General features: G+C 41.0%; 2 protein-coding genes across 2 annotated transcripts; one reads left to right on the forward strand and one right to left on the reverse strand.

Moving 5' to 3' along the window:
• Positions 1-2,545: 2,545 nt before the first annotated feature.
• LOC311490743 (cytochrome P450 2J4-like) lies at positions 2,546-8,297 on the reverse strand (the record flags this gene model as incomplete). Its single annotated transcript, XM_084548406.1, has 8 exons — positions 2,546-3,584; positions 3,836-3,977; positions 4,849-5,036; positions 5,183-5,318; positions 5,406-5,582; positions 5,769-5,929; positions 7,252-7,633; positions 8,097-8,297. The coding sequence occupies 8 exons, from the start codon at positions 8,295-8,297 to the stop codon at positions 3,409-3,411; spliced, it is 1,563 nt and encodes a 520-aa protein (XP_084404532.1). The 3' UTR covers positions 2,546-3,408.
• A 714-nt stretch (positions 8,298-9,011) lies between these two features.
• On the forward strand, positions 9,012-16,390 carry LOC311491167 (cytochrome P450 2J4-like; the record flags this gene model as incomplete). Its single annotated transcript, XM_084549025.1, has 5 exons — positions 9,012-9,140; positions 12,054-12,192; positions 12,339-12,526; positions 15,106-15,247; positions 15,499-16,390. The coding sequence occupies 5 exons, from the start codon at positions 9,012-9,014 to the stop codon at positions 15,672-15,674; spliced, it is 774 nt and encodes a 257-aa protein (XP_084405151.1). The 3' UTR covers positions 15,675-16,390.
• Between the last annotated feature and the right edge of the window lie 1,119 nt (positions 16,391-17,509).

Consider the following 17,509-nt stretch of genomic DNA (forward strand, 5'->3'; position numbering starts at 1 on the left):
CCGGGAAACTTTTCCCGGTCACTTCGCCCCTGCGTCAGACGCTGTCGGTGTTAGGGCAAACAGCTCTGTCCACGGTTCTGAATCAACCGCGTTTAGGCTTACCAACTCAGTGAGAAGTTCAAGTGGTGACGTAAACGTAGTGATTTGAGTGCAGCGCCGCCACGCATGGATGGTCACAACAGGAGACACAGCATTGCATTTATTAGTGGAGACGGAGGTTCGGAAATAGTAATGTAATGAGCGAATAAACACACAACATTGACACATTTTACTATTATTATTTATTTCAGGAACCTTACTGTACAGAAAATCAAAATCTATATGCGACACAAAAATGGACAGTGTTTTAGAGCTCCCCCTAAATGTCTCAAAGTAGGCTTTCAGGGGAGCCCAGGTCCTTTTCAGGGGAGCCGAGCTCCCCTTAGCTCCCCCGTAATTCGAACCCTGACTTTAAGTAACTCCGATGGTTGAATGGCGAAGTCCGGTACGACAAGAGGCAGCCATGTCTCGGTGAGGCAGATGACAAGGACAAAGCGCAAAAGAACATGGGGGCTGGCTTGACCATGTTCTCCGAAGTGGAGGGGGCGAAGCTGTTTGCTGCAATCTGTAGCTTCAGCTCATCTGCGATGGATATGGCATTTGAGAGGAAGATGCTGGGAAATGGGACGCTTGTGTGGCCGTCTTCTCATCCGCGCATTCCTCTCCCTCCGCCGCTTCCTCCTCCTGCCCGCAGGGATGATCCACGGGGAGCGCGGTGCTCGCGGTGCTCGGGCTAAAATCATTGTTTAGTCTACAGTTTGTTCACTCCGTAATCCAATGTTCAAAAGATCCGGGCGACTGTAGACAGGATTCGCATGGCAGACCGGACGAGTAATAATAAATAACAACGTGTGCAGACGCACAAAATGAAGACAATATATTGTCTTCATGCCAGGATTATTCTTCCGGACTTTTTTTATTTCAAAAGGCAAGAATTTATTTTCAGTCTAATCTTCAATAGAGGACATGTTTAGAAAAAACTAAAAAGAAATTCTGTGACTACAAATAGGATCATTAAATACACTTTTGTATGTATGCATGTATGTACTCATACCTCAGTGAACTGCAGGTGAAGTCTGGTAGGTTGAATACGATGAAGATCACCGATGAAAGGAAGAGCCCACGGTCCAGGAGGAAAGTTTTTCGGTGCTCTGTTTTTCAAAATATCAGCCAACAGCAGAAAAACACAGAAAAATATTAAAACACTCCTGCCGTCGATCCAATCCAAGCCGAGGACGTAGAATATTTCTTCCATTTCTTTGCCTTAACAGTGCTGCCTACATCAACCAAAGCTCTGTCAGTGAAATGTTGACTTATAACCCACTTAGAAAGATTGCGTGCCACACCTTTCCAAATAAAAGCGCACTAACTTTGCGGAGTCACTGCTGTTGTTGCACCATTGAAAATTGAGTACACATTTGATTCATTGATTACCTACAAATTATTTTGGCTAAATCCTTATGAAGAGCGTATGTCCTGAAACGCAACAGTCAACTGTACAACTGTAACAGTTTTTTTTTGTATTTCAGCAGTGAACAGGTCGTTTGTGTTACGTAACATTGTTGAGGGCAGCTTATATCCTTGTTGAAACACTGCTACAAACGGTTGATCTCAGATATGCTCATAAGACAATTGGGAAAGTCCATATGATCAAAAAGTGCAGAAAACTGAAGAAACTCTTCCAAAAAGCCTTGTAAAGAACTACAGTTTGAGCTGCAGGAAACTTAATGAGTTTATTTCACTGATTCCCTCTCGAAAGCAGTTTATCTGACGTTTTTGTAGAACATTGCCTCTCTATAAAAGTAACTTATTTTTAAATTTGGTTCAACTCAATTGTATTTATATTGTGTCAATAACGATATAAATTGTCTCAATAAGCTTTACAGATGCAGCTGACTCAGGAGTACAGCTGGGCTTAAGCATGAGGACAGGCAGCGAGCAGATAGTGTTTATTCCAGGATACGAGAGGGTCAAAGAGGTTCTTGCATGAATGTACATTTAGTTCCAGATATTTTTGGACACTGATACAATTTTGGTTATTTTACCTGTTTACCTAAACATTCAAGCTAATTTCAGGGGAAGAACAAATACATAAAATTAAATAATTTCCATAGTCTCAAATGTAATTTTATAAATGCACCAAACCATCAATAAAATGTTCATGTTCAGTACTTCATGCTCAATATTTTGCAGACAGCGATTGAAGACTGGGACCCATGACCATCAAGAATGAATGGGTTTACTTCTTTTGTGATGCTTTATCAGGCCTTTACTGCAGCTGCTTTAAATTTAACAGAAGACTAGGACTAAGAAGCTGTGTCTGGTGATGTAGCACTTTACTGAAACTACAGAAATAAAACTGTGCACTTTCTAAGGAGAAGAGATCCAAGCTAATATGTTCATAGGTAAATTGTAGTTTCACTCTAATGTTCTTTCTGATTAGTCAGTTTGTGTCGTGTGAAGTAAATCCTAGTCCCCGAAGAGAGCACTCTGAATGTTGATTCTTTTCAGTGATGATTCTGTCACATACACAAAAGTTAGTCATGGAGTCCCTCAGGGCTCTGTGCTCGGACCAGTGTTTCTCACATTACATGGGCTTCCTTGAGGCATTAATAAATACTGCATACATTTCCATTTCTATGTTAATGACACCCAACTATGAAGCAGACCAGTAAAACACACTTCAAGCATGTATTGTCTGGGGTGACTTGGACTGACTTCTTTCACCTGCACAATATTGTCAAAGTTATGTACATGATGACAGGATCACTTAGAGATGGGATCAAGTTATTTTTATTCATCTTTATTGAAGTAAAATAATAATAGAATTTATACCTCATCCATTAATACATTTTCAGGAAATTTCTGAAAGCCTTCAAATCAGAGGCCCAGCCTGTGCACAGTCAAGACAGGCAACTGCTTGGGCCCCCAGGCTTTCAGTGAGAGTAGAAGACTTCCCTAAGTGGCCCCCACTTGACACAACTAAAGCACACTAAATCCTATTACATGTTGTGTGCATGACTCTCCAAATCAGTTAAGTATGACAATGAACCCCAATTCAAAATGAAGAATAGTAATGAAAAGAAAAAGGAAGGAAATTTGGATAAAATAAACTTCCATTTGAAGCACATTATTTTGTTTGTTCTTTCTTTGACGGTTAACATTAGTAAATAAGCTAGTAGAGCAGAGTGGCAAGCTCTGTTATCTGTAGGCCAATTCTGGTGTAGACATTTTTGCCTTGGGCAACAAATTGAGGCTAGGATCGTCTCTGCTTCAAACACATCCATTACCGTTCTTTATAAAAGTTTCAAACAAACATCATGCTTCACAGACCCTGACTGAAGTGACTAATGTGGTCCAGTTTGTGGTTTATCGTGGCACTGCACAGACACGGTAATGTTCAGGACAACGAGTGGCTCCCAGTGTCCATCCCCAACTGGTCTGTTCTCCAGGGGGTGCAGAGAATGAAAACCTCTGAAGGAGGGATGTGAAGAACAGGAACAACTCCATCCTGGCCAACTGTTCACCGAGACACACACGCTTTCCTGAGAATACACAATGCAACAGATGAGTTTGACCCAGACAGCTTATGAGATATTCACTTTCATAACAAAATATTACAATATTTGTGAGGTCAGTATAAATGGCAGCGTAAATCAAGCAAAAGACAGTTAAGACAACGTTCCCTGTCAGTGAAAATACAACAAACACCCCAAGTGAATAGTTACTCATGTTGTAGTTTGTGTCTTTAAATGTACAACTAAAGCAGCATGTAATCGAATTTTCACTGACAAACCTGCAGAAAATGCAATGAAGGCCTCTCTCCTCCTAAATTTACCGTCCTGGTCCAGAAAGTGTTGAGGGTTGAAGGAGTGTGGAGTTTCCCACATTGACTCCTCATGTAGGACAGTGTGCAGTGAAAACAGGACCACGGTGCCCTGAAGAAATATCACTGGTTAAAAGGCACATTTTAAAAATATTTGTTCAAGTTAGTTTGTCATATGTGTCTTAATAAGAGGAACTTTAAAGAAGAAGAAGAACGTCAGATATGGGTTGGATTAAGCTTCAGAGTTTTAAAAGTTTCTCTGACTGACAGCTGACAAATAAATCATACTAAAACTAGACTGGTTACAAAAGTGGCCACGCTTCTGACTGATGTCCATATTCACTTTTTTTCTCCGTTGCAGTATGGAACACGGTGAAAACTAGAAGACAAATAATTTCAGACAAAAAGGTTTAAACAACAAATTAATGTCATGCGCCACAAGCACGACATGACATGCAAATAAGGCAACTTAATCTTTATTTACCGTGTTCGCCTGGTAAACCACTTATTGAATTAGAGGCGAGAGTATAAAAGTCTGTTGTTTGCCTCGCCGTGTCCTTCACCTGTTAGGTTTTTCTAAGCTTCCGGTAAATTCGTCATGTGACAAACGATAAAACTCGTTTATCATTATGAATTGGTTGAGTCAATAAATGTGAAGATAGTGAGGAACTACTGAGTAAAACAGACAGTAGATATGGTTGGAGTAATCAGTATTGAATGAATAGTTAGTGTTTTATTTGGATCTCTTGTTAATCAGGAACTATTCATTATGAATATGGGATTATGGCTGATTTAGGGATGACTGTGAACTAATCACTACCTAATGATTCTCTAATACAGTACAGCTACATGATACCCAGGATGAAAAGTTATTAGGGTCGTATCAGCTATCAAGTCATTCCTGATTTGATCCCCAACCGTTCTTTACCAAGTGTGCACATCGTTGTGTGTCTATTGTAAAGTGTTACATGTGGACTGTGTACCTTTGGGACTGAGTATTTATCCACTTTGGTGTCCTTGTTCGATAAGTGTGGCGCAGTGACGGGGACAATGTCGCTCATCCTCTGTATCTCATGGATGACTGCATCAGTGTAGGGCATGTTTTCTCTGTCAGTCATACAGGACTGTCTGGATGGACCAATCACAGCATCAATCTCAGCCTGGACTCTCTCTGCACACAGTGGAAACAGGAAACATGTGAGTCTGTGGGACACATAAATGACTGAGGGGTAATTATATATCCCACACATTTAGTCTCAGACAGGACAGACCTGTGAGAGACCTCTGACAACATCTGGATATTACTCATACACACACCTTGTATGTCAGGGTAGTTGATCATGTATAGCAGCCCCCAGAGTAAAGTAGTGGTAGTAGTTTCAGTTCCAGCAGCAAACAGGTCCATGGAGCAGAAACATAAATTTTCGCGATCAAACACAGACTCCTCCTCCTTCTGTCAGTGACACAAGAGATAGCAGAGGCAAATTTCAAATGAAAAGTAAAAGGAGCAAACACAATAGAGACACATTAAAACACTCACCTGTTCCATTTTTATGAGGTAGGAGTCAATGTAGTCTCTTGGTGATGATGGGTCAAGGGTTTCTTTGTGTTCTTTGATCCTGATTTCTATGAAGTCAATTAATTTCTGCAACATAGTGAATATCCTCTGATGAGGTCCAGGCAACCACTTCATCAGCCAGGGGACTGTGTTGTAAACCTGTGGAGCAGGAAGACATTCACCAGATCAAAATTAAAATAATTGTGACGATGGATTTCCTAGTCACAGGGCCATTTTAGTGCAGTGTTTTTTGTTTTTGCCATTGATTTGATTCTGAGTTTTGCTGATATTTATGTTCTTTGGATTGAATCATATTTTGAAAGCTGGTATTGTCGATGTGCTCACCTGCATCGACACACTTCCCTGTAACTCCAATAACTTAATTATGAGGTACATAACATACTGGAACTGCTCGTCATCATACTCAAATCGATTTCCAAACACCAAACAGCAGATGATGTTGGCCACAGCATTGTTTATCAGTGTCTGGGGACAAAAAGGTTTCCCTGCAAGAAAGAGGAAAGATTGCAGGATTGAATACATTAAAAATGTTGGCCCTATATCATATTATACGGCTTTCAAAGAAACACAATTTATGTGTGAAGTCATTGGTGGTTGGGGGTCTGTGCATTTATAGTAGAAAAAAATGAGCTAATAAAACTAAGATCAGGTCACTGCTGTCCATACTTTTGACAGTGAAATGCAGACCTTTTTTACCTCCACTGGAAGATTTCATCAGCTGTTCTGATGACGGCACTGTACGTAACTCCTGATGCTAAAACTAACTCAGCTCTAATTGGTCCTCAGACAGCCCTCTCTGACACAGTGCCGTTAGCATCCAGCTGAATAAATATCCATAGGCAGCACGCATAACAGCAGAGGCTAAATAAATACAAGTGGACCAATGACACACAGGTGAGATACATCAGGGCGGGGCTAACAATCAGAGTTAGAGTTAACCATGACTAGATGCAGCAGAGCTGGATATGACGTGTACTGTACTCTCTCTATTCACATGTCTGCACTCCCACCCACCCAAGCAACTCCAGTAGTGGTAGGGTTCATCACAGGGGGAGATGAGTCGCCATACAGGGATGAGGTCGAAGAACTGTCATCATGGTGCAGTAATAACAACCTGGCCCTCAACAACTAAGGAAATAATAGTGGACTTCAGGACCCATCCCACCCAGTACATCACGCGTTCCAACTGTTACCCTCAGGGAGGTGGTGCAGGACATTAAAAGTCAAAACAAATAGACTGGGAAAAAAAGGCACATATCCCACGGCTGTTGCAATAATGAATCAACACTAAAAGGCAGTAATTCTCTTCTTTTAATCTTTGCACACAAGCTATGTTTAAGTTAGATCGTTGGATTGCTCTTTTTGCACTGAATGGGATTGCATACAATTTCGTTGTACTTTTTGTGTAATGACAAAGAATAGTCTGATTCTGATTTATTTGCTCCTTTTTCCCACTCCATTATTAGCTCCTTATAGTACGTACACATAGTATAATGTTCATGATCCAATGCACTAATGTGTCGGTGCAAGCTTCTCTGTTGCAAGAGGGAAATAACGTGAAAATATAAATAATAAATCATGGGTCATATTAAAATAGAATGATGATTCAGCTGGTAATGTTTGACACAGCATTGTTAATTGTGGCTGGGCATTAAAAGTTTGCTCATGAATAAAGAGAGGTCTGTTGTTGAATGCTGTGTTGCAATGTTGCAATGCAAAAATAGATGACAAATGTAACAGGCACAGAATAAATATAATAAAGAATGCAAAATAATGTGTCACAGTAAAATACCGTGATTTTTTGTACCTTGATGTGCAAAAGCCTCCGTGAGATACTGGCACTCCTGCTGGATGCATCGCTCCAGGGTCTTCTTGCCCACACCAAAGTTTCTGAATGTTTGAAGAGCAAATCTCCTCTGCTGCTTCCAATGATTACCGCTTGTCATGAAAAGACCTTTTTTGGAACACAACACAGCATTAGATGCCCAGTTCAGATCAGAAGTCTTTAGAAACAAAATACAGCAAACTTTACCTTTATGCTGAGTTATTTTTTCAAAAATCGGCAATTTCGGACGATCTATGAAGTCTTCTACGACCAGGGCTTCTTTCACAAACTTGTAGCTATTGACGACCACAATCCTTTGACCAAGGATACGTAGGCTGAAAATATTTCCGTATTTCTGCGCAAACTGAACATAGACAGCAGACTGACATGGTGGTGCAACACTGAGGTGACATATATTCTGAGGAAAACTACTGATCAGCCTGATGTAGGTCACTGTTTCTGCTTCTTTTTTTTTTTTTTTTTTAAACAGTGAACACTTCATTGTACCTTCATAATGACCGCCTCAATGTAACATAATAAAAACACAGTCAACACACAAGTGATTTCATTATTGATTGATGAGCTGGTGTTATTCTTCATTTAATGATTGATTTGCCTGTAAAATTATCAAAACCCAGAGAAAGAAAATTCACTATAATAGAAATATAATATTTGCATTTGAGAAGCTAGAATTCATTTTCGAATTTTTCGTTTAGATTTTACTTGACAGAAATGATTTACATACTATTAAAATGACTGTAAATTCACATTTTTACCAGCTTCAGGCATTATTATGTTCTTATTTATTATCATGTATGGACTCATACCTCTGCGAACTGCAGGTGCAAGTTGTTAGGTTGAATACGATGAAGATTACCGATGAAAGGAAGAGCCAACGGTCCAGGAGGAAAGTTTTTTGGTGCTCTGTTCTTTATAACATCAGCCAACAGCAGAGAAACAAAGAATAATATTAAAACACTCCTGCTGTCGATCCAGTCCAAGCCGAGGACATCATATATTGTCTCCATCTCTTCGGCTCAACTGCGCTACTTCAACCGAGCAATAATCAGTCAGTCACGGATAGTTTTATGACCAAATCGATGGATCACATCACATCAAATAAGAGAACGCGTGCAAGTCAAGCAGCAACCTCAGGGTCTGAGCAAGCGGCAACTCATCCGTGTTTTATTAAGGCTTACAGTTACATAATTGAGGTGATGTGGTCACTGTCAAAGGCCGCCAGCTGTAGTCTCTCTCTACTAATCCTCATTAGTGTGTTTGTGTAGGGATTATGAATGTTGATTCCCCCATAGCAAAACTGGTCTGGCCCAGTGATGGGCCACACAACCCACTTGCACTTGGCTCACATGCATGAATGAATTATGTGGCCCACATCCGGCATCCAACATGTGTGCCACATAAGGCCCACAACTCAGCCAAACTGCAACCAGAGCTGGCCCTAATCTGGCCCTATGGTGGGCCAAACCATTTTCAGAAGTGGTTCCTGATTTCAGCCTTAATTCAACCTTAACTCAGCCACTTAATTTATATGCCACATTTATTCATATATATATATATATATATATATATTTATATATATGTATAGTAGCCTGGCTGCATGGACCATCGACTACCTCTCCAACAGGCCGCAGTATGTGAGGCTTCACGACTGTGTGTCTGATGTGGTAGTCTGCAGCACGGGGGCACTGCAGGGTACTGTGCTCTCTCTCTTCCTCTTCACCATGTACACATCGGACTTTAGACACAACACGGACAGCTGCCACCTCCAGAAGTTTTCTGATGATACAGCCATTGTCGGGCATGTATCTCAGGGAAACGATCTGGAGTGCCTGGAGGTCATCGCCAACTTTGTGGACTGGTGTGCTCTAAACCACCTGCACATCAACACCAAAAAGACAAAGGAGGTGGTGATCGACTTCAGTAGGAAATCACATCTGACTGCACCGGTGAACATCCAGGGCTTGGACATCAAGGTCGTGGAGGATTACAAGTACCTGGGTGTTCACCTCAACAGTAAACTGGACTGGACACACAACACAAACGCCCTGTACAAGAAGGGCCAAAGTCGTCTCCACCTGCTGAGACAACTGAGGTCCTTTGGTGTGTGCAGGACACTGCTAAGGACTTTTTACGACTCTGTGGTGGCTTCTGCCATCCTATATGCAGTTGTCTGCTGGAGCAGTGGGAGCTCAGAGAGGGACAGAAAGAGACTGAACAAGCTGGTCAGACGGGCCGGCTCTGTCCTGGACTGTTCTCTGGACTCCATCGAGGAGGTGGGTGAGAGGAGGATGTTAGCCAAGCTGACATCAATCATGGACAACCCCTCTCACCCACTGCATCAGACTGTAGGAGACCTTAGCAGTTCCTTCAGCAGCAGACTGCTGCATCCACGATGCAAGAAGGAACGCTACCGCAGGTCCTTCATTCCAGCTGCCATCAGGCTGTACAACACCAGCCTGAGTCAATAAAAACTGTACTTTTTGCACAAATTAATCTGCTTTTTCTGCACTGCCTTTTTGCACGAACCACTACCTCACCAACTCATAGTTTTTTATTCAAAGTTTAAAGGTGCAGTAGGCAAGTCTTATAAAACTAACTTTCTGTCATATTTGCTGAAACTGACCCTATGTTCAAGTATAATTGCATGAAGCAGGTCATTTAAAAAAAATAAATTCGGCTCCTCTGGCCCCACCTAGAGCCTGTAGCGCGATTTGCAAGACATCCACCGCTCCACATTCAGATGCACCAATCACGTCCAGGGGTGTATCTAACAGAGTGTCAATCACTGCTCATGGACATGCATTTCATAGCGCCCTCCCCTCCCTCCACCACCTCGCACCACTTGTCCGCGGGCGTGGAGAAGGAGCCGGGATGTAATCCTCGTCTGAGGCCTGTACCTCAGCTTCACTCTCAAACGTCTAATCACATCAACAGGTAGCGGTCATATATCTACCACATAGCAAATTGATAAATCTAAACTGTGGAATAAAACGCCACAATGAATGCTTCTAACTGTTATTGATAGCAAACATCACCGATGTAGGCTACTTTCAGAAACATCCTAACCTTGGTTTTGTCCTAAAGTTGACTATTGCTAAATATTTTGACCTAAAGTATGACTGTATCGTTGTACTTTAGGTCAAATTATTTAGCAATAACGAAGGGTATTATAAAAACTACGTCGGTGTGTTCCATGCTAGTTTGTTTACTCGCTCTCTCTCGGTTCTCTGCTCGTGCACAGTATTCCAGGGCCAATATGCACGCGCTCTATCATGCACGGCTCTCCCTTGTGGGGGGAGGGGCTTGGGAGACCGTTTTGGGCTTTAGCGGAAAATGGGGAGGGACTGAGAAGTTGTCGATGTTCAAATTTTTTGGCTAAGTCCTGGATCTTCGCAATCCTGCCTACTGCACCTTTAAGCAACTATTTATTTGTAAAGTTTATTCCACCACCACACTGTATATACAAAATGTCTTTATATTTCGAGTTCTTTCTCTCTATTTTTTCAGAGTATTGTTATTTTGTATATTTTTTATATATATTTTTCAAAATTTCTGTATTTGTGTTTTTTTGGTAACTTTTTTCCCTGTCGAAGTTGTCACTGTTGTCTGTATATATATTTTTTTTTGCCAAATTCCATGCTACTGTGACATGGAAATTTCGCATACGTGGGATTAAAAAACATGTCTTATCTTATCTTATCTTATATAAATATATATTAAAAAAAAAACAAGTGCAGTATTATAAGCAAATGTTTATTTTTTTTAGTCATGTTAACACAATACACACACCTGCACATTTAACAAACATTTAACAAATTAAAAACTGTACATTTATGATTCTACACATGTCCATAAACTGGATAAATTGGATTCTCCCCACTCTCAGCATGAGTTTAAGATATGGTTCTGTCCATTCCCTGCTTTCTCTTCATCCTCTCCAGTCTGCCACCATCTCTACCTGGAGAGGCTCATGAGTGGTGGATCGGACTCATGAGTGGTGGATCGGACTCATGAGTGGCGGATCTGTAGCTGATTCGCGACTCATGAATCCCTGCTGGCTGAGTGGTCAGGTCGGGTAGTACATTTTGTGATCTCACTCGGCAGAGAAGTAAAATGTACGTATGTAAGATGTTTGAATGGTGCCGTTTATTGATTATATATCAATCAAATGTGGTAGGACTCAACTGAGCCAGTTCAATAGAGTCTAGATTCATGATTCTTGAGTCTTCTTTGATGGCCGGTTCAATGAGCCGGATCCCGAATCTGGACATCTATTGAACCGGCTCAGTTGAGTCCTACCACTACCCGATCTGACCATTAGCAAGCAGCGCCACCTGCACTCAGCCAGCAGGGACTCATGAGTAGCGAATCCGCTACAGATTCGCTACTCATGAGTCCGATCCGCCACTCATGAGTCTGCTGCGGATCATGAGTCCGATGACCCTCAGTGGCTATGTATCACAACTGATAAATGGCAATAGCAGGTAACTAATAATCCTTTATTAGGTGTTTACTATGCTTTATTATGTCTCGAGTAAACACTTTCTTTTGCAATCGGGCCATTTTGGGTCAAGTGACTCAAGTGACTCATGTGACTCGCAAAACCCGGCTCATACAAGTGAGTGACTCAGACCGATCCGAATCCCTCAAAAGATCCGGGTTTTACACTACTACAGGTGAGTGTTTTAATGTGTCTCTATTGTGTTTGCTCCTTTTACTTTACATTTGAAATTTGCCTCTGCTGTCTCTTGTGTCACTGACAGAAGGAGGACAAAGAGTCTGTGTTTGATCTCAAAAAATTAAGTGTCTGCACCATGGACCTGTTTGCTGCTGGAACTGAAACTACTACCACTACTCTATACTGGGGGCTGCTATACATGATCAACTACCCTGACACACAAGGTGTGTGTATGAGTAATATCCAGATGTTGTCAGAGGTCTCTCACTGGTCTGTCCTGTCTGAGACCAAATGTGTGGGATGTATCATTTCCCCTCAGTCATTTATGTGTCCCACAGACTCACATGTTTCCTGTTTCCACTGTGTGCAGAGAGAGTCCAGGCTGAGATTGATGCTGTGATTGGTTCATCCAGACAGCCCTGTATGACTGACAGAGAAAACATGCCCTACACTGATGCAGTCATCCATGAGATACAGAGGGTGGGCAACATCGTTCCCATTACTGCACCACACTTAACGAAGAAGGACACCACAGTGGATAAATACTCAATCCCAAAGGTACACAATTCACAACAGACACACAATGATGTGCACACTTGGTAAAGAATGGGTGGGGATCAAATCAGGAATGACTTGATAGCTGATACGACCCTAATAACTTTTCATCCTGGGTTATCATGTAGCTGTACTGTATTAGAGAATCATTAAGTAATGATTAGTTCACAGTCATCCCTAAATCAGCCATAACCCCATATTCATAATGAATAGTTCCTGATTAACAAGAGATCCAAATAAAACACTAACTATTCATTCAATATTGATTACTCCAACCATATCTACTGTCTGTTTTACTCAGTAGTTCCTCACTATCTTCACATTTATTGATTTAACAGTCAATCAAGTGGCAGGATTATTCATTTTATATCTCTTGTTTTAGCCTTATTGAAACCACAAATATATAGTAATTCCAATTATTGTTGTTTTCTGTAACATTAGAGATCCAGACATCAAACAGAGTTTTTACCAGTTTAATTAACTTAAGGTTTGACCTGTGGTCTGTGTGGCACATAAACTACTGTTTATCTAGATCTAATAAAATAGCAGTTTAGAGATGCTACTGTTGATGTGCTGACATTTGCCACATTAGGATTTACCCAATTTACAAATCTGACAATTGTTATTTAGATCATTTAAACATTTTATGAGTATTTGGGATAGTGTGTGTTGCTGACGCACATGAGAGCGCTACATGGAGACGGCTATATATATGTTGCCACGTGAACGCCGGAGGTTAACTTTTCCATGATTGTTTTACTATGGGTTTTTTTGTGCAATTTTAGTATGTAGTCGGCAACTCTGTGTGTAAGGTTGTATGCTATATTTGTCCAATTTGTAATGATAAACGAGTTTTATTGTTAGTCACATGACCGATTTACCAGAAACTTAGAAAAACGGCGCTAACAGGTGAAGGACACAGCGGGACGAACGTTCATTCATTCATCTTCTGTGACCGCTTATTCCTGTTAAGGGTCTGCTGGAGCCTATCACAGCCGTCGCGGGGCAAACAATAGACTTTTATACTCTCGCCTCTTATTCTATAACTGGTTAACCAGGTGAACACGGTAAATAAAGATTAAGTTGTCATACTTGTGGCGCATGACATTAATTTGTTTGTTGTTTAAACCTTTATGTCTGAAATGATTTGTCTTCTAGTCAGTGGCGGTTCTACATTGTATTGCGCCCCGGGCGAGACCACCTCCGACCGCCCCCCCCCCCCCCCCCCTCGGCACGCGCGCACTTAAAGAAAACAGCATCCATGAATTGCTAATTTAAATAACCATGTCCTTACACTCTAAGCGTCTGTCATTAGACGTTATACTAATCTATCTTTCAGGGAGGAACAATTAGGTCCTTGGTTACTGCCTCCAATTCTATGCTTGGCACACTTTTGGTTGGTTAAACTATGTTTTGACACGAAATAGAGTTGTAGCAAATGGTAAATGTTCATCTTTGTAACTACCTACAGATATGAAAATTTCGTTGACTAATTACAGGACCCAACGTGATGGAAATAAATAATAACTGAACTTGTAACAGTTTTGTTGCAAAGCACAATCTTATGGTGAAATTAGATCTAGTGTTTGTTAAGACGAATTACTGTTGTATAAGCATTGCAAGCATCATAGCAAAAAGTCTAACAAACGTATAGCACCAGTTAACAGCCCTTCATTCATGACATGGATACTGTAATCATACAGAGAGAACATAGCAGACCTTTATCTTTTCTTTTTCTGTCCATCTCTGCGTTTATTTGACACTCGACAATCAACAGATTTCCATCCTCCAACGCTGTCACTCACGACCAGAAGTCAAGACTAAACCAATTCACCTTGGTCACCACATAATTACCTATTTTCATTTGGTCATTTCACACAATTCATAAAAACCAAAACGTGCATGAATTATGCCTGTATTTATTATATTATGAATGAAATGTGCGTTACATGGAAGAAAGTGAAGGTGTTACTAACTTTTATACAGTGGACCCCCCCCCACCCCGTCCGTTCAATTTGGGATAGACCCAGAGGTGAACTGTCCCCCGCGCCCCCCTCCCCTTTCTATTTCTCACGCACAGCTTCTGTGCACGGCACCATCTCAGCAGCAGGGGCGCCTGCAGCTGCAGGGGGCGCCAATTTGCCAATTCCCTATACACAGTTATGACAGATAATAGAAAACCATGTAGCGGCGCAGATTTATTTGTTTATTTTATTTTTTTCCAAGTGCTCGTGCCGCCCCTCTTGTGTCATGAAAAAATGCCGCCCCGGGCGGCTGCCCGGTTCGCCCGTGCCTAAAACCGCTACTGCTTCTAGTTTTCACCGTGTTCCATACTGCAACGGACAAAAAAAGTGAATATGGACATCAGTCAGAAGCGTGGCCACTTTTGTAACCAGTGTAGTTTTAGTATGATTTATTTGTCAGCTGTCAGTCAGAGAAACTTTTAAAACTCTGAAGCTTAATCCAACCCATATCTGATGTTCTTCTTCTTCTTTGAAGTTCCTCTTATTAAGACACATATGACAAACTAACTCAAACAAATATTTTTAAAATGTGCCTTTTAACCAGTGATATTTCTTCAGGGCACCGTGGTCCTGTTTTCACTGCACACTGTCCTACATGAGGAGTCAATGTGGGAAACTCCACACTGCTTCAACCCTCAACACTTTCTGGACCAGGTTGGTAAATTTATGAAGAGAGAGGCCTTCCTTGCATTTTCTACAGGTTTGTCAGTGAAAATTCGATTACATGTTGCTTTAGTCGTACATTTAATGACACAAACTACAACACAAGTAACTATTCACTTGGGGTGTTTGTTGTATTTTCACTGACAGGGAACGTTGTCTTAACTGTCTTTTGCTTGATTTACACTGCCATTTATACTGACCTCACAAATATTGTAATATTTTGTTATGAAAGTGAATATCTCATAAGCTGTCTGGGTCAAACTCATCTGTTGCATTGTGTATTCTCAGGAAAGCGTGTGTGTCTCGGTGAACAGTTGGCCAGGATGGAGTTGTTCCTGTTCTTCACATCCCTCCTTCAGAGATTTTCATTCTCTGCACCCCCTGGAGAACAGACCAGTTGGGGATGGACACTGGGAGCCACTCGCTGTCCTGAACATTACCGTGTCTGTGCAGTGCCACGATAAACCACAAACTGGACCACATTAGTCACTTCAGTCAGGGTCTGTGAAGCATGATGTTTGTTTGAAACGTTTATAAAGAACGGTAATGGATGTGTTTGAAGCAGAGACGATCCTAGCATCAATTTGTTGCCCAAGGCAAAAATGTCTACACCAGAATTGGCCTACAGATAATAGAGCTTGCCACTCTGCTCTACTAGCTTATTTACTAATGTTAACCGTCAAAGAACGAACAAACAAAATAATGTGTTTCAAGTGGAAGTTTATTTTATCCAAATTTCTTTCCTTTTTCTTTTCATTACTTCTCTTCATTTTGAATTGGGGCTCACTGTCATACTTAACTTCTTTGGAGAGTCATGCACACAACATGTTATAGGATTTAGTGTGCTTTAGTTGTGTCAGGTGGGGGTCACTTAGGGAAGTCTTCTACTCTCACTGAAGGTCTGGGGCCCCAAGCAGTTGCCTGTCTGGACTGTTCACAGGTTGGGCCTCTGATTTGAAGGCTTTCAGACATTACCTGAAAAAGTATCAGTGGATGAGGTATAAATTCTGTTATTATTTTACTTCAATAAAGATGAATAAAAATAACTTGATCCCATCTCTAAGTGATCCTGTCATCGTGTACATAACTTTGACAAAGAAGTCAGTCCTAGAAACTGTGTTTAGAAGCAGAAACTTACAAGTCACACTAGATAGATGTATGTATGTATAGATAGATAGATAGATAGATAGATAGATAGATAGAACTATTGATTAGCGTGATATTAACGTTTGTTTCATGGTTAATCTCTGGATCTGTCTGCTTTTTTGGACCTTATACTGACTACTTAAGCCTTTATATACGTTATTAACACTGATGGTAATTTTACATCCTAAACTCAGTTGTGATTATCTTGAGGTATGACATCTCAATCCTCCACTACATCCTGAAACCAGTGACTACAGGTACTAAAACAGTTATTCACAAATATATCTTCTAGAAAGAAAGAAATGCAACAAACACGTGACTGAACACTAGAGCCAGTGCAGGAGTGACTCAAAAAGCAACACTGGAGACACTGGAGATGATTTCCAGCAAACTACAGCTCCAAACTTCTCTATATACACAGTTTACTTTTCACCCTATCATATTTATTGACCTGAGGGGACTGGTTTCTTCTAATCTAAATCTGGTAGTGAAAATATCCAGAATAATACAGTTAGTGGGGGAACGTAGTACATCAAGGAAAATGTCTATTTCCATTTTATTACACTTGAGTTGATTATTTCCAATGTTTCCCATGGGAACTTGCCTGAGCTTGTTATACAGTATAACAACTCAGAAATACTCGTTTTACTTGTTAGTTTACTGCCACCACCTTATTTGATTGTTTGGACGCTTATTTGATTGTTCATTTATTGCAGTGATTCCAATGTAAGGTATATGAAAAGTAAAGGTTTGTTGATGATGTTTTTTGAAGCTCATGCATTTCATTTACGTTTTTATATTGTAATGATAAATTGGACTCATACCTCTGTGAACTGCAGGTGAAGTTTGCTGGCATCAATACGATGAAGATCACCAATAAAAGGAAGAGCCCACGGTCCAGGAGGAAAGTTCTTTGGTGCTCTGTTCTTTATAACATCAGCCAATAGCAGGAAAACAAAGAAAACTAGATGGTCGCAAGTGATCATAAAGGGTTCCATGCCGTGGCGAATTCATCCCTGAGCGGGACGCAGAGGCATAAGTCACCAGTAGTGGCCCCTATAGACCGTAATGTGTTGTGACATATAAACATGTAGTGATTGTAGCGCCCGATACAGGCCGAATTTCACGAAACTTGGCATGATTGGACGCAAGC

Source organism: Chelon labrosus (genome assembly GCF_963514085.1).
Source record: "Chelon labrosus genome assembly, chromosome: 7".
Taxonomy (NCBI): Eukaryota; Metazoa; Chordata; class Actinopteri; order Mugiliformes; family Mugilidae; genus Chelon; species Chelon labrosus.